The 23,181-nt window shown below is 46.6% G+C and overlaps 1 protein-coding gene across 4 annotated transcripts; it reads left to right on the top strand.

Annotated features, from left to right (window-relative positions):
* Positions 1–1,549: 1,549 nt before the first annotated feature.
* Positions 1,550–22,926, top strand: SLC41A3 (solute carrier family 41 member 3). Of its 4 annotated transcripts, none has more exons than XM_010718546.2 (10): positions 1,550–1,855; positions 10,456–10,563; positions 10,965–11,036; positions 11,840–11,984; positions 13,730–13,876; positions 16,044–16,188; positions 16,861–16,940; positions 18,677–18,811; positions 19,677–19,825; positions 22,074–22,926. In XM_010718546.2, the coding sequence occupies exons 1-10, from the start codon at positions 1,565–1,567 to the stop codon at positions 22,257–22,259; spliced, it is 1,458 nt and encodes a 485-aa protein (XP_010716848.1). In that variant the 5' UTR covers positions 1,550–1,564; the 3' UTR covers positions 22,260–22,926. The 4 variants fall into 4 exon arrangements, with proteins under 4 accessions (XP_010716848.1, XP_019475672.1, XP_019475671.1 ...); XM_019620127.2 differs by lacking the exon at positions 1,550–1,855 and adding an exon at positions 2,195–2,399 and having other exon boundaries at positions 19,644–19,825; XM_019620126.2 differs by lacking the exon at positions 1,550–1,855 and adding an exon at positions 4,893–5,921 and having other exon boundaries at positions 19,644–19,825.
* The last annotated feature ends 255 nt before the right edge of the window (positions 22,927–23,181 follow it).

Raw genomic sequence — 23,181 nt, 5'->3', positions numbered from 1 at the left:
CCGGTAAGCGCCTGGGGGTTGAGGGGGAGGACGCGGAGCGGGTTCCGCCCTGGAGATGGGGATTAAGGCTGTCCATCCTCCTCTACCTCACCCCCCTCCTTCTCCTCCGCCCAGCTGTGTCTGGGGCCTCCCCAGATGTTGAGCAGGAAGGGGATGGATTGCAGTGGGGAAGAGCTGAGGTTGGGCGTCTGGGCGCGTCCTGTGAATGGGAGCAGCGGAAAGCAGCAGGCAGCCCTTAGTCTGAACGGGTGATGGGAGAAGTGATGGGGAAAGATTTGGGGCAGTGCCTGTGCCTTTAGTGGGGTAGGCAAGGGTAGCTGAGTTATAGCAAGAAATGAGATATAAGGACAGGAGAAGGGGGACTGATAACGATTTGGCATGTTTGTATTTTCTTAGAGGATGCTATGGAGTCTGGGCAGATTGTGTGTAGGTAGGTGAGTCTCATAGTACCTCCATGTATGTCAAAAAAAAACGGTGCAAGAGGGAACAAAAGTATTCAGATTGGACAGAAGATAGAAGAATTAGCCTGATAGGACAAGGGAAACTTGTTTCAAACTAAAAGGAGGGAGATTTAGATTGGGTATGAGAGAAAGTTTTTTGCAGTACGGGCAATGAGGCACTGGCACAGGCTGCCCAGAGAGGTGGTTGGGTGGTGTTCCATCTCTGCAGACAGCCGAGGTCAGGCTGGATGGGCTCTGAGCACCTGATGGAGCTGACGGGGTCCCTGTGCATTGCAGGGGAGATGGACTAGCTTTTATGAGTCCCTTCCAACTCAAACAATTCCATGATTCTAACTTATTATTGAGGAGTGATTGGCAGCTAGCTGTGTTACACTACACGTGGATTATACCCTTATCTGTACTGCAGAATGATCAGGATATGATGTTCTCCAAGATCATCTCCAGAAATCAGATACTAAAAAGAGTTGGGTTCTGTTGAGCCCCTTGGTCCTCATCACCCCCAGCACGAGATCTGGTGGGCCCAGAACACAGGGTACCCGCAGCACCCTTCACAGCTTTCTGGTTATTCCCAGTGTGGGAGGCAGGATGCCCAACCAGCACTCTGCTGTGAGTGCAGGCCTGGGAAGAGAGATGTGGTTATAGAAGGAGAGATTGTAGAGGAATGAAATAGCGACAGGACAAGGGGAAATGGTTTAGGTTAGATGTTAGGGGAAGATTTTTCACTCAGAGGATGGTGAAGCACTGGAAGACGTTGCCTGGAGAAGCTGTGGAGGCGCCATCCCTGGAGGTGTTCAAGGCCAGGCTGGATGGGGCCCTGAGTAGCCTAATCCCATGGGAGGCAACCAATCCATGGCAGGGAGTTGGAACAAAATGGTCTTTGAGGTCCTTTTCTAGGTTTGGTTTGAAGGTAAAAAATAAGTGCTAGCATCTGAGTCAGTAGAGCATCTAGGATGTTGGGAGTAGGTGGTGATTTGCCTTGAGGTTAGTGGACTGGATAAAATACTGGGAGTTTCCAGTGCCTGATTCATCCTGCTCCTTCTTTCATCATCTCATGAGTTCTGACTTTGTTTTTCAGAAAAATTCCTTGATTCAAGAAAGGCACCATGAAAGGTGAGGAAGCTCGACAGAGGAAAAAAGAGGGCAGAACCAGGAATGGAGAGCGCCCCAGGCACAAGGCAAAGGGCAAGGGTAAACACAGAGAGAGCCGGCTTGGCAGTCAGGAAGCAGAGGATGTCTCTCTGCCTGCCCAGCAGAAGCTGTTGGCTGAGGAGAAAGTGTCCATGGCAAAATCACGGGAAGAGTCAGCCGGTGCGATCTGCCTGCAGGTGCTGCTGCCTTACCTCCTGGCTGGGCTTGGCATGGTCCTGGCAGGCATGGTGTTGGATTATGTTCAGGTAAGGGATGGGAGCTGATTTGATGCACCTGGCGTGGGGCAGGTAAGGATTTGCTCTGGGGATAGTAAGTGAAGAGTGTGTGACAGTTGGGAGCAGACCTTGCCTCCCGTGGCAAAGCAATGCAGAGCTTTATAGCAGCAATGAACACCGGATTATAGACAATTTACAACTGCAGTTAATACCTAGATTATAAATTGCCCTTGTGCTGTAGGTAATTCTGAGTGCCGCGTGCCTTTTGCTAACTTTTGTTAGCGTGTTATCTAACCAGTGAGCTGCTGGGTCAGGCTGCCCTGAGCTATCAAATGCAGTGATACTGAAACTGCTGCGCTTGTACTGACAACTTTCACAAATCTGGAGCAGTGTTCTTTTGCTATTAGCCCAGGACTGGTCTCCCTAAGCTAGAGGAGTTGTAGAGGCTTAAGGATGGTGACACAGTGCCCTCAACTGACCTTAGCATGAGCTCAATACCCAGCAGACTTCGACTCCGGAGAACACCAGGGCAAGTCGAGAACCAAGCGGCAGACCTTTGGCCTCCTTAAACAAAGTAAGCATGGTGGTGGTGGGTTAATGTTTGGACTAGATGATCTTAGTGGTCTTTTCCAACCTTAGTGATTCTACGACTATCAGTCTATGACTGTTCTGAGAATTTTGAGCCTTGAGCAGCTGCTTGTCTTGCACGGGTCTGTGACTTTCATTTTTACTTTTCAGAGTGGTTGGACTCGCTCATGCCTTATGGATTTTTGACACTAAGTGCACATTACCTCCCATCATGAGATTGCAGTGAGAAACTGCAGATGGATTTGTGATGTTGGAAGAGTTTTCTTCCTTTAGAGTGTTTTTGTTGGTTTTTTTTTTTTTTCTTGGGAAGGGCTGCACCACTAATTTAAACAGAATGTGAAACAAACCTCTTATTCCTCTGAAACCACAAAAATCTGGTTTCTGTTTTATGCAAATAAAGAGCTCACAAGGAAGCTTCATTTTAGTTCATAGAGCATAGGAAATCAAACCATACAACATCACATTAGAAAAATAGGCCTTTGGCAGTTAGCACAGTGACTTTCCATGGATAAGTACGGACTTGGATGTGTCTCATCAGGGAATCAAAGCCTTTTCTGTGCCTTTTTTTTGCACTGCCACAGCATATGGAGACATGGGATAGGATGAGGTCCCCACCGATGAGTCTGTTTCTGCTTTGGCTGCTCTGAAGCTATCTGTTGGCTGGTTCCTCAAGGTTGGGCTGGTGAGGTATTTATCTGCAGAGAAGGGCAGCAGAGCACATCCCCAGGGTTTGCTATGAAGTGTGGTGCAGCCACAAGGAGCACTTTTTCCCCAACTGGTTGTAATCTCTTTCCGGCTGCTTTGCAATGCACTTCTCAGGCACTGTGCATCTCCTTGCCAGGAAATGTGATACATCTCCTTCCTGGCAATAATGGCGTGGGACTTTAGCAGAGATTCCTTAAATGCGTAATGAAATGATGCAGCGTACAGGCACAGGTCACCTGAACCAATTACCTTTCTGTACACTGATTCATCGGTCGAAGGCTTTTTATGGTGCTTGCTTAGAAACAGAGAGCCGAAGCGTGATAAACTCATAAACCCTGCCATATTGAAGCTTTGGAACAGGTTGTGGTTTATAATGTCGTTTGACTCATTTGGTCTCATTGATATTTCCTTAGCATTAACGTTTCTGCCTCTCAGCCAATCCAGTTGGCAGATATGGTGACATAAGTTATGTGTGTTATCAGACCTTTGGAAACCCATGGCTGCTGCCCAGAGCTTGTCTTTTATTCTTCACTTCCTTAAAGTCTCCAGTTTCTAACCAGATCTGAGCCTTCGTGCCTTTGCTTCCAAGTTCCTGGCTGGCATAAAGGGATCAGGTCTCATGTGGTTGCTACCGGATTTTTATTAACCTCCCTCTTCCAGCTATTGTGGACTTTTTTCAGTTAGATTAGCTGAAGTATACTCCCTGTGTTAGCTTTCAGCTCACCAGACTATTGTTAGGTGGAAGAGGTGCACACACTCGCCAAGCTAGTGAGGTATGGGGTAGACATTTGGGACTGTCTCAAAATCCTACCAGAGTTTCCATTTGTGGCTTCTGTTTCCCACCCTGCTGTGCCATCCCAGTCCGTAGGCTTGGTGCATTGGTTTGTCACATCAGACCAGAAGAAACATCCCAGTGCCTGAGGGTATCCTTAGTTCCTGGTTTATCTACAAGGCAGAAGTGTGCTTTGCTCTGTCCAACCCTGCTAATGTACTTAGCTCTGGGGACCCTGGCGTGGGGCAGAGTCCATGAGTCATTGATCTTTTACATCTCTTTGTAGAGCATCAGGGAAGGGGATAATTAACACAAAATGTGTCAGTAAGGCAGTGCAATTTAAACATTGAATTTGAACTGGCCTGAGAAACTTGATCATGGACACATGCTTTCACTTGTTTGCTTTCAGTAGGGCATGGCTGGGTTTGAACCTACGCTTGAATAGTGAAAAAGCTTAGTTGCCATTCTGCTAAACTGATCTGTACCCTTACATTCTAAGTTGTGCTTTCTGACCTTGTGATCCAGTTAGCTTGCCCAAATTAATTGCTAGAAAGGAGCACCCTGACTTTCCCCTCGTGCTTGACTTCGAGTTGCAGTGTTCACTTCAGTTGTCATTGAGCAGGATACAAATTCCTTGGCCATATGTGGCTGTGGTGCAGCTCTGGTGCTTGGGCTTGTGTCAGCTGTACAACCACAGAGACTGTGGGATGAGACCCCCCCCCTCGATGACAATATCTTCCTGGGAGCATGCAGAATAGGAGTGTTGTGCTGTAGGACGGGAAGGGAGTCCTGCTCACAGCATGCTCCGGAAAAGCGCGCCCTTTCTCTGCCTTGCCTGTGGAGCAGTGAGATTACAGAGCTACCTTAAATAAGCTCTAGCTATGACTCTTATCTTGGCCTTTGCAAACTAGCAGAAAGTTGAAGTGATGACAGCAGATAAGGGTGTTCGCTTTTGAAGCTTATTGGCTGGTTCTCTGGATTTTTTTTTTCTCCCTTGAAAGCCAGTCATTCAGAGGTACAGCTGGCACAGCACGATCGTTTCATCCTGCTGAGAGGCAGAGGGGATGAGGGAGGACGGGGTCTGGAAGGACAGATCCCCTCTCCAGTCTGCTCAGCTGTGCCACTCACCTGCAGATGGGACCTGTGTGATGTTGTCAGCCCAGGAGAAATGTGGACTGGTGTTTTCCTTGACCTTCCTTCACCTTGGCGGAGAGCAAAACGGATCTGGTTGTTAACTCCCCACCTCTTCGGCACTGGGACAGCGAGAAAAGTTCAACGTCGCTTGTGGTGGGAGTGAGGGAAGCAGGGACGGTTTGCAGTGGGTTTGTATATTAAGCTGTCGTATCAAAGGCGAGCTGCAGGCTGACAAGAAATGTAACCTGAGGAGAAAGGACACTGGTGCGTTTGAGCACGCTGAAGGATTCTTGCATGACCTGTCACTCTTTCAGTGCTGTAGCCTGAGCAGGTCTTACTGGTTTTTTACCGAGGTGGTGGGAGCTGAATGGGGTGTGGGCTCGTTTCTATTCGTCCACAGACATCTCTGCGATCTTCTTTTATCTTTTATAATTCCCCCCTGGATATAACTCAGAGAAATAGTGGCCATCGAGTTTGCTGCCACCTGGGCTCAGCCCAGCTGAACCAATTTTGGAGGATACCTTTGCTGCAACCCTCGGGACGTGCTCCTAGGAGGAGGAGAAGATAAAACAGTTTGGCATCGTTGTTGGAGCTTGAGGAAAAACATTGCTTTTGACTCCAGAGCGAGTGACCAGGAAGATCCATGTGATGTCCTGATCTCCCCCATTTGCCCTGCTGAGCATGGGGTAGCAGCGGCTGACCATGGTGGTCACCCAGTTAGAACTGGAGCTGTGCTTTCATGGCCAGAAACTGAGAGGTTTCACCTGCAAGCTAACCAGGTCAGCCAGTGGATTTCTCCCAGAGACGTCGTTCTCCATTGCCTCCCAGATTTTCGTGCCCTTCCTTCTGGCTGGCTTGGGCATGGTAGCTGCTGGGCTCTTGATGGATGTTGTCCAAGTAGGTACATGTGGTTAGGCAGCTTCAGTAGAGAGGGGTGGGCTACCTTGAGTATTTGTGCTGGTTTGTTTTTAATGCGTATGGTCCTGGCAGCCAGTCAGCCCAGTAGGCTTGTTCTGTGCTAGAGGGATGCTGTCTGATATCCTACTAGGTCAGTCCATGGGCAACTTGTGAAGTGGGACAGTAGCATTCAGCTGGTCTGCTTTTAGGTTGGGTGCTCACTGACTGTGCCCAGCTAAACCCTTCAGTGATGACTGATCAGCCTATAGCCAATGCCCCTGTTGGGTGATATTCTTTCCCGCAAAAGCGGCTGATACGGAGATCTAGGTCAGGGTTGTTATTAACTACCTCGTTTATGGGCAAGTTTCTGCTTCCAGTTCTTTGCAAACAACCTAATGTAATCTTTGGTCTAGGAGGTATTTAGATACTGGGATGACAGGCATGCCGGCATAAAGAGATAAGCGTTGCCTGCAAACAGAGTGCTTCTTGGCCACGTTGTGAGGTGGGTGTAAATTTGGGGCCACTTACATTGACTTCCAAGGAGATGTGCTGAATTTACATCGCTGTGCCCACGACCAGAATCTATCTCATCCATCTTCTCTTTGTACCAGTGGCACAAATAGAAATGCAAAATCTGATCTACTTTGGGCATCAAATGCCAGTGGATTTGCAAATCAAAAGGCTGGCAGAGCTTCCCAAGGATATATCCTGCAGTCTGAGTTCACTGGAGTACATTGGATTCTCTGGCATTAGTACCACAGCAGGAGCTAAATATGGACACGGGGGTGTTTGGAAAGACAATACCTTGATGTTCTTTCTTGCACTGGAAGAAATGAAGTTGAATAAAGGAGAATATGAGGAATATCAAAGAAGGGTTAACTGGAGTGGCACAGCTGTTGCTATGCTGTGTTTGTCATCTCCACCTTGTTGTGCAGTGCTTAGGCACAGACCTGTCTTGCAGCATTACAGAAGTTCTCCAACTTCCCAAGATGTTAATTGTTAGCAGTTATCTTTGGCCAGGTATCTCAGGGAAGGAAAAAGATGTAGTACAAAGCTGCTCCATACCCTTGACAGGTGAATAGGTCTTTGTTAAGAGAAATCCAATGCACTTGCTGAGAAGTGTGCTCTGTTAAAGTTGTGACTGTATCCGAACTGATGGAAAACATAAGCCTTGTATTCCTACATTATACATGTTCTTTTAAAATACCAGGGAGCAATCTGCTTTGTGTATTTGCTTGCTAGACTCTTAGAAATGGGGTCATGCAGGAGGCACGATAATAGTAAGTGTATTTTTCTGGTGAAGATGTTTCCAATTATGATTAAATAGAAGCCATCAGTCGATGGATTCAGCTCCCAGAGGAGGGAGCTAGTGCTCTAAGAGTCACAGCATCACTCTGCAGATGGCAGTGAGTGCAGGAGTTTGTGATCTGCCCATTTTCCAGGGGATGATCTGATGGAGGGACGCTTTGCACTGTGTGCAGTCACTCCAAAATATTCTTAGAAAACACCATGTCTGTGGGCAAGCTCAAAGATGGTATCTCATGCGTACGTGTGAGTTTGATGGTGCTGCCCTTGTTTTGTTACTCAGAGATATAGTGGATCTGTGCTGGGAGTCAGACTAGCTCCATCATTTGCAGACTGTTACAAGCAGTAGAGCCAAGTGGAAAGCACTTATCTGTGTCCATCAAATGTTACAGGAATTAACCAATTTCTGATCTGTCAAATCAAGAGACACCAAAGCTTGGATCTGGGTCTACCACACCGTAACAAAACCATGCCCAAAGCAATGGCCATTTGCTGTTTCTCAGGTGAGGAGTCTGGTTGAAGTTGGACAACTAGATTTCAAACCAGACAATCCAGGAGAAAGTTTCCATTTCATTCTTCCCTTCCACTGCCTTGGGATGCAGTCCAAACTGAAATCACAGGCATAAGACATCCCTATTCTCTGTTGATTAAAGCCCTCGCTTGCATTTTACAATCCAGGATCTTTTGCTGTTTCTGTTAGGTTGTTCAGGGCGATGGCAAACCTATGAGCTTTCATTGCTACTGCTGTGAGAGGATGGGTGCCCCAGGAAAGGTAACAGAGCATAGCTGGGACTGAGGGCAGCACAAGGACAGACACTGTGCCACATCACTGCTCCTCCTATCAGCCCTGCACAGCGATGGCATGGGGACCTGCTGCTCATCCTGCATTTCTGCAGTCTCTAACACAAAGCAGTCCTGGCTACTGTGGTATAAATCATCATTAATATGTCCTCAGGCACTTAGTGAGTCACTAATGAGACTAAAATGGAAACAATTAAACCAGCTTTTTTTTTTTTGTAATTAGTACTGTTATATGCTTTTTTTATTAGTTGTTCAAGGCCTTTCAGTGTAACTATATGTAAGGCAGCATCCCAAAAAACCATACCTCAGATGGTAAGCCTTCTGTTGCGATGAATTTTCCTTGTCTCAAGTCATCATTAACACAAAGACTGGAGCTTACATTAATACGATGAAGTCATGTTGCCCAAAAGTGACCTGTGCATAAAATACAAAGAGTTGAGTTTGTGTCTTTCTTATTTATGTATCTTTTTTTATGTGCGGAACATACATCAGATGTCCCGCATGTTTGTGTATTTTAAGTGATCGGGCTTTTTTGCATTGTGGCTGTGAGCTGTTTGCTCTCCTTTCTTTCAAGAATGTCAAAGATGTGTTTAGATCTTTCTTTATTCCTAATGAAAGAGATAGGGGTGAGGGGGTTTTGTGTCTTTAAGAGATGTCCACCCCTTTTCTCAGGTATTCAAGTACCATGTTAAGAAATTTAAACCAAAGTGTCAGGTAAAGTATCTCTTGTTGTATTGTCTATTATTTACTTTTCATGTTTTGAAATGCTACTTTCCAGGTCACCACTGCCAGGAAATGTGTATCTGTAACAATGTTCGGCCTCTTATCTGCACCCCTGAGGGCTGTCTTGCACCACATGTTTAGGACTGGCTCAGCCCCTCTTTCATTCCTATTGACTCGAAGGATATTAAGTGTTCCCAGCAGGCAGCCACACCACTGCTTCCCACATCTTCCCCTGGCACAGTCCAAGCAAAACACTGCACGTCCTTATGCCCTGAGTACATTTCTCAACAGCCTGATGGGGGGAATGTGTTGACATCTGTTGGGTCTGTCCCACCTCCAGGGGTGGGAAGGGATGTGAAAAAGGTGAACTGAGATCTGTTGTTGGCATTATTTGTCCTTGTGTCAGAATTCAGTATCTTTGTATGAAACCAGCCAGTGACAAATCCAGAATGGATGAAAGGATGTGATCTTTTGCATAATGTGTAGCTAAGCTACAGGATAACATAGGGGCTGGAGGGGTGGGATTAGATGAGTACCTGAAAGAGAAATCATAGAATCATAGAATTGAGGTTGGAAAGACCACCAAGATCATTGAGTGCATCCATCAGCCCATCACCACCATACCACTTGACTACAACACTCAATGCAGCAATCCTTCTAGTGCTGCTAATGGCACAGAAGCCCCCCAGCTCAGGATGCTCAGCAGATCAGATGTCTTGTACGTCTGAATTTGACTGCTGTTGGAGATAAGGATAGATCAGGTGGGTGTTCAGTCTAAATCAATGCAGCTGCTCTTTTTCTCTTGTACATATCTCTGTCTTAGATGTTGGACTGGTTGGTTTTGCTCCACAGTGAGCTGCTTTGTTCTGCAGTCCCATCCCAATGTGAGCCTCTTTGGCAGCAGTGTGACTTTGCAACATCCTTGAATGCACAGGGAGTAAATGAGCTCTACTGAAAGGCACTGCACGGTAGATGTGCTAGAGAAGATGTATGTTAGTCAGAAGAATTTCTTAAGGCTTCTGATCGTCTCTGGTGTTGCAGCTGATTCAGGAGTTTGTATAGTTCAGCTTCAGAGAAGCAATGATTATCCAACGGTTTGGGATTATAGGATATCTTAATTCAAAATCCTTTTTCCAGCTATGCTGAGAGCGTGCATGTAACAGGAAGATTTAGGAACTGCCAGTGGAGAGGAACTGCAAAAAAGACTTTCACTCCCACCAGCGGCCTTAGATGCTTAGTGAGAGATTTGGTAAGGAAAGGCAGACACGGCTTCTTGCCATCAGATCATTTCCAGATCTGTGTTTATTCTCATGAACCTGGATAGCAACGTGCATTACTAGTGAATCTCGTGTCAGTACAAAGGATGGAGGGCTGCTGTATTTTGTTTGGCTTGTCACCCTTCATTATTTTTCATGTTGTTCCTGGCTAATATTACAAAGACACTTTTTAAATGCGTGGCTTTCCAAAATCTGCTGCTTCCCCCAGGAAGAAGTTTCCTACCCTATCAGGAGACATGACGACCATGCATGAGATCAGAAAGAACACTAAAAATTGCTTCTTTCATTCCCAAAATGCAACATCTGCCCAGGTGTGCAGAGCAGACACCTACAGGGCGTGCAGTGAGAGGGGAACCCACTCCCCGTTGAAACAGCACTGAAGTTGTCTGCATAACTGAGATTGTTTCTATCCCTTTCTCCCTTTCTAGCACTGGGAGGTGTTTCGGACGATTACAGAAGTTTTTATCCTGGTTCCTGCCTTGGTTGGCCTGAAGGGTAATCTTGAGATGACACTGGCATCCAGGCTCTCTACTGCTGTGAGTGCTCACAAGGTGGTGGGTGGTGGTGGTGGCTGGGGAGGGAGAGCAGTCATCAGGAGGTGCTGCTTTTATGTAACCCATTGTGTATGAGACAAGTCAATGTTTGCAAAGTAGAAACCAGTGATCTGTGAGTATTAAAATAATACATTTGCCCTCATTTTGTAAATGGAGCGTAGAATTTCTGTCTGTTTTGAAGGTGAATTAATCCCTGTGTGGCCAGTTGCTGATATCTGGATCCTTGTGACACATAAATGGGATAGAGCCAGAGATCTGCCATTGTCAGCTTTGGGATTTGGTTACTTTTCTGCAGCTAGTGACCTGAACAGGAAGAAACCGCTGTCAACAGCCACCTGTACCCCAGGGGTACAGGTTTTCAGAGTGTCTCTCTTGACTCCTAGGCTAATACTGGACAGATGGATGATGCTCAGAAGCAGTGGAAAATGGCCACCTGCAATTTAGCCCTTATCCAGGTGAGTCACTAAAGCTGGGAGAGGAAGAAAGCCTTTTTTGATTGTTGTGTCATGGTCTGACAGCATCTATTCCCATCAGTTCTGGGTCCAGATCTGTTGATTTGGGGCAGATATTCTCAACAGAGCCTAGCAGAGCCTGGGACTTGGCCTCCAATAAAACTCTGAATATCCCTAGAGCTTGTGATTCAGAGGCAAAACAGATCCAGACGTTCATTGCCTTTGTGGACAAACTGGAATAATGAAAAACCTCCTTTTGCAGGGAGAGCTGCAGCACAGTCCCTGTTTCACAGCCACCCCTGGATAAAGCCTGTCATTTCCAGGCAGTGTTTGGGAGTCAGCCTTGGGCAGGAGGGGAGAGATGAGAGAACCGAGCTCTTTCTGCTTGTTGCAATCCAGCAACCAGCCCAGAACGTTTCACGTGGAAGGCTAGAGTGCTTGCAGCATGTGTCTGTGTGCTTTCCCTTATCTCCTTCCACAGCTTTCAGCTTGCTGGGAGTGCTGTGTTGATGAGGAGCCCATTTCTGTGCTGACCAGAGCTATTCCTCTGCTGATGGACTCGGTGTCCTTTGCTGAGGTGTTATCTGCCCTTTACAGTCCTGCACCGTTTTTCTCCAAACTTCGTCAGGATTCTTTCTGACTGTAGCAGAGCCTCACAGGGATGCTGCTTAAATACACAAGCAATCAGCATTTCTGCAAGATTTTGTGTGCCTTCCTTGCTGTGCAGAAACACTGCGGTTGCACAGAGATGGGCAGCAGATACAGCTGATTGCTCACCTGCTCACCACTTGTTCTTTGGCCTGCAGGTCCAGGCCACGGTGGTGGGACTCCTGGCTGCCGTTGCTGCTGTCATCCTGGGAGCCATCTCCAAGGGCTCTGTGGAGCTGAGCCAGGCAGCCGTGCTGTGTGCCAGCAGTGTGACCACAGCCTTCATCGCTGCACTTTCCCTCGGTGAGTCATTTTGGTTTCTCAGATCCAACATGGTGCAGAAAATCTGTCCCATCTGTCCTGCTGGCTCAACTGCAATCTGAGTTCTGTCTAGCATGGGGATGAGGTGTGTGTGGAGCATTAGTCCCCTGCCCATTGCTTTTAATTGTTCTGCACCCTGTCCTCGCTTCTCATCTCCTGGGATCTATTTGCTGGGCCCTTGACCTCCACAGCAGCAGTGTTACCTGATATGCACAAAAACATGATATGTGTATATAAATATGTTGTGGCAAGTTGGGGGTTGGGCTCTTCTCCTGGTTAACAGCAATAGAACAAGAGGGAATGGCCTCAAGTTGCACCGGGGAGGTTCAGGTTGGATATTACTTATCCAGAAGTATAGTGAGGTATTGGAACAGGCTGCTCAGGGAATGATGGAGTCACTGTCTTGGAGCTGTTCAGGATCCGTGTGGACATGGCACTGAGGGACGTGGTTCAGTGGGCAATATTGGTGGTAGGAGGATGGTTGGACTGGATGATCTTGGAGGTCCTTTCTAACCTTAATGATTCTGTGGGTGGGTGAATTCACATGCACATGCTGTCTCAGTTTGGCTTTAGTGGCACGTTAGCCATCTGCACTGTGCTTTTCCAGAGGGGGGATACACTGATGCCGTGCACAGAGCTGAATATTGAGTCCGTTTGCTAGCAAACAGCTCCAGACCATGCTCAGGATGGACAGCAGAGGGTTGTGGCGGCCCCTGAACCCTGGCTGACCCTGCCTGTAGGGTGGGCTGGATGGGGAGGAGCTGCTCTGATCGTTGAAGATCATTTGTGGGTCTGCCATGTGAGGGCAGCATGACACTCTGAATGGGGGGAACTGGCGGGTTGGGTACCATGCGTTTTCCGAGGAAAAGGACAAATTAGAGCAAGTGCATGTCCTGGAGAGGGAGTCAAAGGGTGATTGTAGATGCTTTTAACGAGGAACACTGCATGAAGCAGTCGTTAAAAACAGCCAGCATTTGTCTGCTCTCTGGACTTGGTCACAGTGTGGGTGTGTGTGATGGGAAGCTGGTGGGTCTGTGGCCAGGGAGGGATGGAGGCGTTCAAGGCCAGGTTGGAATGGGGCCCTGGGCAGCCTGATGTGGGGGTGGCAACCAGCCCACGACAAGGGGTTGGAACTGAATGATCTTTAAGATCTTCTCCAACATAAGCATTCTGTGCACCAGAGGCTCTGGGCTGTGGGGGCTCAGTCTGATGACTGGTCTGAAAGGCTGAGTCAGGCTTTTCCTAACTTAAAAAAGCTTGCTTCTCTTTGGTGGTATGGTTGAAACTCTCCGAAATGATGGTCTAATAAGGAAAATATATTTGTGCTGTGGAATCCTGAGCAGGAGATGGCACCAGGAGACTGCTGCGTGCCTGCTGTGTGCTTATCTATGAGTGTGCTTCATGCCTGGTCCTGCTTCAAGGCAGCAGAGATTAGGCTGCTCAGGAGGGGAGCTGCTGCATTTGGGCTGCCTGCTAGTATCTCCTTTGATCCCTGGAATTTGCCTGTGTGCCTGTGGGCCTTTGGTGAACTTCATAAGGGCAGAGTGATGCCCTTCAGACTGGTGAAAGCAAGAAGATGAATTCCTGGCTATAGCTGCTCAGTACGACTATGGGCAATCTGCTGCTTGCTTTTTCCAAACCCCACGTCCCTCTAGGAGCCGAATAGCAGTTCCAAGGTGAAAGACAGCAGGTTGCTCCCTCTGATGCCTGCTCTATGTCTTCTTTAGGTCTGGTGATGATTGGCGTGATCATCGGAGCCAGGAAAGTTGGGATCAACCCAGACAACATCGCCACACCCATAGCAGCAAGCCTTGGAGACCTGATAACCCTTTCCCTGCTGGCAGGAATCAGCAGTACGCTCTTCAAGTACATAGGTACTGAGTCCTTATTGAATTATTGGAGGGTACTTCACCATTTCTGGAATGTTTCAGAGTTAAGGTTCTTATGCCACAGAGGTGAGAAAATGACCACAAATATTTTTTCAAGGCACTCTTTCAGTTGCAAACAGGAAGGCAGAGACGAAGAGACAGAACTGGGAATTCTCAAAGATGTGACCAACACTTATTGTATTGCTTTAGAGCAGGAGGTTGACATGTGACATTGACTTTTCCTGCATCTGTCACAAGTCCAGCATAACTGCTTTCTGCGTGGCTTGTAGCAAGCCCTTCCTCACAAAGCTGCTTCAGGGTCTTGGTACTTGTAAGAATATTTTCCTATCTTATGTGGGGAGTCATGGGTGAATGAGGTAAAATCATGTTGGAGTTGGGGAGATCGTGTGTCGTGCTCCCAGGACTCTACAGGAGTCGTGGCTGTGAGGTTGGCTGTGCTGATAGTTGGCAGAGGCTTGGGCACCTGTTGTTGCTGAAAAGCTCAAAACATGTTGCAGCTTGGTGATATGTGCTTGTGAAGTGCTCAGCTATTTACCATGAGCATAACCTAGAAGAGGAACAGGAAAATAAAAAGATCCAGCAAGCTTGATACCATTTGAAATCTAAACTGTTGCTTCAGCCTCTGAGCAGAAGCAGCACAGCAGCTGTTCCCAGTTTGCATAACTCCTTCCATGTGCCACTGAGTGAGGGAGCACACATTGCAGGGAGAGGCCCATGGATCACTTCTACCCAGCTCTCCTTGAGCTTCAGAGGTGCACTTTTTTTATTAGGGTTTTTCCATGATGCCATCACGCTGCCCCATGAGGTTAATTTGTCTTTCCATCGCTGTGCTTCTGATAATATCTCCCAGGGAGCACATGGCAGAACAACACGATAACCTCTGTGACTGTAACCAGAGAAGCATCTGTGATGTTTTCAGAGTAATTTAAATAGTTTCAGCCTCTTGATACGAGTAATACAGTGCATGCAGACACCTGGCTGTTGAGAGTAGGAAAGGAGGCAGGTAGAAGGAAGGCAGCATTGTTGGTAGTTGAATAAATCCATTTCCCTCCCCAGTGTGTAGTAATTAATTACTCCAAACAACAAGAGTGGGGTAGGAGACCCAGCACAGCAGCTAAATGTCCTACAACCCATCCATCCTAAATGACTCCAGGTGTGTAAGTGCACTGACAAGACAGCGGCCAGAAGTGGTTGCATTTCAGCGCTGACTAAAGCCACATTTAAAGAGCACATCTCTTTATGTAAGAGCCCTTGATCTGGGGAAGATATCATCAAATCAATGCTGCTCAGGTAGCCCAAGGCCCTGGCTGTGTCGTTTCAAAAAATGCACGCTTAGAGCCTGCAGTCTCCCAGATTACCTGCAAAGTCTGTGTTACAGCCTGCTGGCGTTGGCCTCGGCACAGAGACCAGATGGAGAGCTTTGTTGAAGAAACATTTTTATATCAAAAGGTTTGGCATCATCCCCATTGCTTGAAGGTGTTTCTCATGCTTCTGAGTCATGTTTATTTTCTTTTAGTGCTGTGCACACATTTATTTTTTAATTTATTTGCTTCTAAAGGTCACTCCAAGGTTATGGCCCTACTGAATGGAAAAAGCTCCTAATGAAAACATATGTAAGCTAGAATGAAATAAACTCTGGATCTTAATTGGCTTTTGCATTCAAGAGAGCATTTGTCCCCATAAAGCAGGCCAGCTGCTTGCTGTGAGTGCTAGCTTATCACCAAAGGTATCTATTAGTTCTTGTTTTAGGTGAAGGCATGAGCTGTCTTAAATGTGGTACAGCTTGCACACAGGAGAGATCTCTCCTCGCCCTGCTGTTTGAATTGTACCCTGAAGCCAGAAAGCTTGTAACTTTTTGTCTTGCTTAGTTAGAGATGAGGTTGGAGACTTGCTCATCTTCAAACATAGCTTGCTTTGAATCCTGCTGATTTTCAAATAACATCCTCTAGCAGTAGTTTCAGAGGTTAATTATGGATTTCTGTGGTGTAGTGAAGTGGTCATGTGGGGGGCATCTTGGTTCATGTGATTTTTCTGTTAACAATTCTCAGTCTGAGCCAGAGCCCTGCTGCCTTTCTTCCAGACTTTACTCAATACGATTTTGGCAACCTGTGAAGCCAGGAGTGTTTGATTCAAGATCTCTTTTCCTTGCCAGATATGAAATACCTTTCACCTCTGATCTGTGCCGTCTTCATTATCATGATCCCTCTCTGGGTTGCTATTGCCAAGCAAAGTCCTTCCCTTGCTGAAGTTCTGAAGTCTGGATGGCAGCCTGTCATTGTTGCAATGAGCATCAGCAGGTAAGGCAACACACTGCTTCCCCAAACTCACACGAGTGGGCTGCAGGGAGATCCCGTGTTCGTGTAGAAAGTCATAGAAAGGAAAACTGGAGGGAACAGCAGAAGTTATTTATCCAGTGCTTCTCAGCCATTGGTGGCCCTCCAACAGGCTGTTAGAATGGAGGTATGGAGCTCCCAGATGACTGGGAGTCATCAGTTTAAATTGCTCTCATGCATTTACATATCATGTATTCCAGCCGGGAAACCTAAAAGCTTGATGATGACCATCACAAACAGTCAGACTTCAGCCTTATCTTTATCCAGCTGTAAATGAAGACTGGTTCATTCCCCCCCCCCCATGCTATGTCATTCAGACCCAGCTGAGATCTGAGAGAGTTTTAAAACCCTGCTAAGATCAGTCTAGAGGTTTGGCAAGGATGATAAAGCTTACCTGACTAGTATCGGTTTTGCTCAAGGAGAGGCTCCTGATCTCCTTATGCCATGAACAAAAAATGCAAGACTATCTATCAGTAAAAACATATGTAAAAGGAGTAAATATCTGCTATAGGGAATGTTCCAGCACTGGCAATGGGGAGGAAGCAGTAACTCACCTCAGTGTGCTGTTTTCACAGCATAGCAATTGCCCTGGGGAAGAAACTGATCCACCTTCTTTGCCTGTCCTTTTTTTAACAGCATTGGTGGGCTCATCTTGGACAAAACTGTAACTGACCCAAACTTTGAAGGCATGGCAGTTTTCACACCTGTGATTAATGGTAGGTTGGACATTATAATCATAAAACACACGCATGTCTTTATTTATTCCTCCCCCTTCTTCTCAAGGGTTATGCTATCCACTGTTGCCCCTACACAGAGGTCCGTGTTCAAGTCCCTCTCCCATCACCAGTGCAAGTGAAGCTACTGGTTCCCATTACATCCCTACTTATTTGTATTTTGAAGCATCTCTGGTGCAAAATAGCAGGCAGGTCTGAAAAATGATAGAGCTGTTGAAAAGATTAACAGCATCTGATGGATATCTGTGATAGCAGTGCTGACACCTTCACTTTCATAATATCATACCTGCTACAGATGTCACAATAAATCTATTTACTATGTCTCTCTCCACTCAGCAATTTGAGCTGTGCAATCATTGCCATTACAGATTGTTGATCAAGATTAATATATTAAGATTATAGATATGTGTGTGTATGTATACAAGATGATGTATATATAAATATATTTGGTGTGTATATTTATATTTGTATGAAGCCTCACAATTCTCTTATACACACATGAATGCATACCTATAAACTACCAGGGATCCTGGCCTCTCAGAGGATCCATTGGGCTGTTTTTCTGCCATTACAATGTTTCTTGTAGACCCATTCCAGGGAAAACCCACATTCCTAGGGAAGGCTTAGCCTCGTGCCACTGCCAAAGCACAGTGTCCTTGCAATGTCAGAGGGTGTCACCCAGCTGTCACCTTCTGGATCTGCATGAAGACAGACGCCTTGCTGACAATCTCTTTCCAGCATGGTTAGCCAAAGAGCTTGATTAAGAAAGTACGTCAACAGCAGTTCTGCTGAACAATGGCTGACCCAGACACCAGTGTGTGGGGTTGGGTGGACCGTTTGGCAGAGCTGCTCTCAGTTACGTAGTGCTCTGTGTTTTTGTACAGGTAGTTCTGTGCTTTCCATGTGCAGGGAAATCTTGCAAAGAAGGAAAGCTCCCGTCCTTCAATTCCACTCAGGTCAATCTTACGTTTAACAATGGGGTATTTCCTTCTGCAAGGCAGGGAAAATGTGAGAAGCCTGTAGAATCTGGCTCACTGTTAATTTTCTGTGTCATTTCTACCCTGCACACACTCAGGGTGGTGGAGATTTGCTCCACAGATCATCAACCCTCTATTTTCTGCTGAAAAAATATAGCAGCATTTTCATGTTTGCTGGAATTAATCAATCTGGAAGGAATTAATTGCCTTTTAACTACCTAACATATTTGGGCTCTGATTCATTCTCGTATGATTTCTTCTCATTTGACAAGTGCGTCAGATGCCTTTAGTCAGACACATAATCATTCTCCATGTTTGTTGTCTTTTAAACAACAATGGTTCTCTGGCTGAGTAAATCCAAGAGGTGACCGTGAGCGGCAGCTGCCACTGCCTGCACTGCTTTCCCCAGGTGTTGCTCACAGACTGCATCAAACCAGGTGCAATTGCATCATCTTCAGAAGCCACGTTGCATCTGCTGCTGGTGCTGGGAAGCCAGGGAAAATGTTTCCAATAAAGCATTCAGAAGGAGATGGTCACTGGAGCCTTCTTGATTTTTAAAAGCTGTTCCTGCCAGGTGAATAGCACAGCATCACCATGACAAGTGGGATCAGATTTTCCCCTTCTCTCACTGCTGTTCCCAGAGAGTTTGTAAGTGAATGACACATCTTAAGCTAAGTTTGAGGCTGGATTTTCTGCTGCAGTACAAGTGGTTTACAGGTTTACTCTGTTCTGTCCTCATAGGTGTTGGAGGGAATCTGGTCGCCATCCAGGCCAGCCGTATTTCCACATTCCTACATTTCTGGAGCATGCCTGGAGTTTTGCCATACAAGATGAGGCAGAATTGGCCCAATCCATGCACCACATTCTTCTCATCAGGTAGACCTTGAAACCTAGGTGTCCATGTCTCAAGGCCCATCATCACAGATAGCTCCTTTATCCAGCCTGGTTGGAGAAGGACTAGGTGGGTTTCAAAGGCAGAACTCCCTTTCTCCCTTGCAGGGAAGATCCTCAGATTGGAGAGCAACATCTGTGCAGTAGGAGCTTGGAAAGAAAGCTTTTCTGTGTACTTAGAATCATGGAATCATTAAGGTTGGAAAAGACCTCTAAGGTCATTAAGTCCAACCATTAACCATCAACCCATACTTGCTCCCTAACATGTAAGAAACTGCTTTTCAGGGAGCACTTAAAGTAATTGAAAAGGAATCCCCAAATGTTATCTGACAGAAGGTTGTTTTACCCATGGCCAGCCTAGAGCCATTAAGTGTGGAAAGGGGAGCGAATAGAGCATAACTTTGCTGAAAATCAACAATTCCTCCATCTTCACTAATTGATAAACCTAAGCATTGGCAAAAGTGGATTTCAGTCTGTTGTCCTTTCAGATTTCAGGTTCCCCTTGATTTTCCCTGCTAGGTAGGGAGTTACTGCTGGAGCAGACTAAAAACTGGGGAAGTGGGCTGCAGTAAGACAGCAGGATCAGTGGGAGGCAGAGAGCTGCTGAAGAGGAGTATGTGAAAGATGTAGAGTGAGAGGATCAGCATGGAGCACGCACAGTTTTCAGTGACAGACAGAACTGCTGGGTTGATGCTGCAGATGCTCTAAATTGCTGCAAAGGCGTTAGCAATGCGTCTGGTGGGAGGGGACTGCCCCAACTCTGCCTGTCACCACTACATCACGCAGCTGTGTTCTGTCCTCTTCCCACCATCTGCAGCTGCTGCGATCACAGTTTGTCTGTTCTCTGCAGAGGTGAATTCCAAGTCAGCCCGAGTCCTGTTCCTCCTGGTTGTCCCAGGGCACCTCGTGTTCCTCTACACCATCCACCTGCTGCAAGGAGGCCACACATCTCTGTCCTTCACCTTTGTGATGTTTTATCTGACTGCTGCTTTGCTGCAGGTAAGCCCCAAGCTCCTATCCAAAAAATACCACGAAAACAAAACATTCTTAGCTGGACAGGCTGAGACAGGCAGCTAGCAATGACCCCGCTTCCGTTCATTTTGGCTGTAGCATCTCTATCTTCTGTATATCCAGTAATACTTCACCCAAATTGCAAAGGTCTCATTTTCCCATAGGTGTGCAACTACCTCTAAGTGAGGGATTAGAGATGAGATAAGATGAGGAACAAATTACCATCATAAGCTGAGCTGCATTAAGCAGGGAAACATAGCAAGAAGGTACCTTTTGCTGTATGCTGTACCTTTTTAACCATATTCACTCCTCGAGTTTCTAAGCCCCGGTTATTCCTAGGCTGTGACTGGTCATCCCAGTAAGGAGCAATTGGGAGACTATAAGCCCCAGCCAGCAGGTTTCCTCGCTCATTTTGAAACCAGTTTTACAGATCACAGTAAAGACACGGGGATCCCTCTGGACAGGGCCAAATGTGTCAGTAGTGAAGGGAAAGCCCAGCCCTTGGAAGCTCTCTGAAAGCGAAGGTTCTGGGTCAGCAATGGACAGTTATCCAATTTGTTCTGCCTGTTCCCTTTCACTGTTTTCACTGCTCTGTAAACTTTGCCGTCTCATTCAGAAATGCATGTGTCACAGAGTCACAGAGGCTCTGGCTTTGTTTGCCCTTTTAAATCAGTGATTCATTAGGTTGCAGGGCGAGGTAACTGGCTTCTCGCTTTGCCTTACAAACAGTTGTGCGTCCACGGGTAAATTCCTTGCATGTGTAAACAATCAGTTTTTCTTGACCTTTGCACAACCCTAAGCCCAGCACCACAGCTGTAGTTGAAAAGGAAAATATTTATTCTTTTCTTTATTCACTGAGGTTACTCCTCAACCAAAGCCAAGTGTGAAAATAGGCTGAATAAATGACAGAGTAAAGAGCAGAATCCCAGCAACGCCACTGACCCAGGAAGACTCCCAGGGAACCCAGAATGCGCTCAGCCTGGTTCATTCTTTCTCTCCATTAGAATTTATAAATGCAACCAGAAAGAATGAGAGGGGGAAGTTTGGGTCAACTGGAAGAAGCCCAGAGAGAAAGATCAGAGGCCCAGAAAATATGACCTCAGAATTGAATGGAGTGGGGTTAGCTGGTCTAAAGAAGAGAGGCTTGGGAAAAATCTGGTAACAGCCTTTGTTTAAACTGCTGAGTTTCTGTAGGAAGAGACAGATTAATGTTTTCTCTGTGGTCACTGGGAACGAAACATGACATTGTAGATCTCAAATGTAAGGAGGACTATATAAAACCCTTTAGTTTCTATCCTGCTTTAGTTTCTGTGATTCTGCTTATTTAATTTGCGCCCTCTGTCTCTCCTCCCACCTTTCCCTTAGAACTGCCACCTCTGTCTTTGGTTCCTATTCGGTTGTGATCTCCTATGGAGGGACTGCAGAAGTGGAGTGCAAACTTACTCTCTCCACTCTTAATTCAATTAACTAGACGGTCTTTAATCTTTAAGTATTTTTTTTTTCCTCCATCTGTTTATCAGAATCAGGAGCTAAATAGGAATTAAAAGAAATTGCAGCAAAGATTTTGAAATTGTTGAGATGAAAAAAAGAAATGTTTTTCTCTTTTTAACGTGTCAGTGCTGCTTGGGATAACTTTGATGTAAAAACTGCCTCAAACTCCCGTTGTCTATTGAGATTAGGCAAAACAAAGTAGATGAGATCTGAATTTCTAATGGGAAAAAAAAGGAAGATGAGGAGAAAATAATCTGCCCACAAATGTATACTTTGAGTTTGCATGCATTTTTGCAGCAGTCCTGTTCCTGCTGGAGTGAATAGGAGCATTCATGGTATGGGAAGTGAGAACTGTGCATTTGAGAGATGTTTTTGGTGTTGACAGACTCCTGTTTTTGGCCCATGCAATGCTGATGAACAGTTGACTTGTGGTCCTCGCACCAGGACAGCTGTCAGGGGGCTGTGGCACCCTGGGTGATACTGGGCAATGCAGTGCCCAAGGGCATGAACCAGTAGGGTTTGCAGGGATGCCAAAGCCAACTATACCCACATGATGCAACTCCGTCCTGCAGAGAAACACTGATCCTCTGGTGAGGTGGAGACCTCTTAGAGATGCTCATTAGCTCCGGCACAGTTGCTGTGGTCATGTCATTTTGACCATGGCTACTACATTTTGCCTGTGAGCTGACGGAGGCTGTGCGTTGTTTTCTTGTTACTCACACTAGTGCCTGTGTTGCCTCTCCAGGTGGGAATCCTGCTCTATGTGGCCGACCTCATTGTGCGCCTGATGTGGAGGAAGGCGTTGGATCCTGATAATTTCTCCATCCCCTACCTCACTGCCCTGGGGGATCTCCTGGGCACTGGATTCCTTGCCGTCTGTTTCCGTCTGGTTTGGCTCATTCACGGTGCAGACATGAACCTGGGCAACTGAAGGACTGCGTGCTGCTCCATGTCACTGATTTGACACGGCACAATTCTCTGGGACATTGGAGGCTGGGTTGGACCCCACCGCCTTGCCTCTCCTCCCCATCGTGCCTTAAGCTGGGCTTGCCCGTCCGGAGGAGTCAGCACCCCCAGTCACCATTGCATGTGAGCAAGCTGGTTTTAAGCAGCACCCACTGCTCACATCTGCACCCAGCCAGTGCAGCATTAAGGAGAATTTGGTCCCGTATGGTGATGAGCATTTTGATTGGCTTCAGTCCCCAGCACCAAGGCAGCCTGCAGGGCCACTCTAAAGCCTGCTGAATTGGCTGCGTCCGATCCTGTGAGTCCACGTCACATCTCCGTCCAAATCTCATTCACAGTCCAAATAGTTCATTCACCCCTTTTCTCTCCCTGGAGGAGGAGAGCACCCTGGTCTTTAAACTTTTCCCCTCTCCATCACTCAGACATACGGGCTGTGAGCCCTGCTGGCTCCTGGTGGGAGGATACAGAGACAGCTCCTACCTGCACAGCACCATTGCTGCTGTCTGACCAGCTGGATTGATTGTGTTTTGGGAGCAGGAGCTTTGGGTTTGTTTTTACGGTTTATGAAATGTCCATTAGTTAAAATGTTTTTAGAAACGCACACACACAAATAAAGTGGTTAAAAAATGCCATATAGTGGATTTAGGGCTGTTTTTACCTTGCTGTGGCTCTACCTGTTTGTAGTTCAGACTTGGCGGGTAGAACTTTCAGTATCTAAAAGGGAGCTATAAGAAAAAAGGGGACAGACTCTTGAGTGGGGTCTCGTAGGACAAGGTAAATGGCTTCAGACTCAATGAGGGGACATTTAGATTGGATATAAGAAAAAGTTTTTTGCAGTAGGACACTGACACAGTGGTGGATGTCCCATCTGTGAAGATACTCCAGAT

This window comes from Meleagris gallopavo, chromosome 14 (genome assembly GCF_000146605.3).
Source record: "Meleagris gallopavo isolate NT-WF06-2002-E0010 breed Aviagen turkey brand Nicholas breeding stock chromosome 14, Turkey_5.1, whole genome shotgun sequence".
In the NCBI taxonomy this organism is placed as follows: Eukaryota; Metazoa; Chordata; class Aves; order Galliformes; family Phasianidae; genus Meleagris; species Meleagris gallopavo.
The sequence above is the reverse complement of the archived record's forward strand: the minus strand, read 5'-3'. Positions and strand labels throughout refer to the sequence as shown.

Bases quoted from the DNA above. Each gene is read 5' to 3' on its own strand.
- SLC41A3 (XM_010718546.2), top strand. From the start codon at position 1,565: ATGAAAGGTGAGGAAGCTCGACAGAGGAAAAAAGAGGGCAGAACCAGG. The intron at 1,856-10,455 runs GTAAGGGATGGG...CTCCCTTTCTAG, and splicing joins TGGTGTTGGATTATGTTCAG to CACTGGGAGGTGTTTCGGAC. The intron at 18,812-19,676 runs GTAGACCTTGAA...TGTTCTCTGCAG, and splicing joins CACCACATTCTTCTCATCAG to AGGTGAATTCCAAGTCAGCC.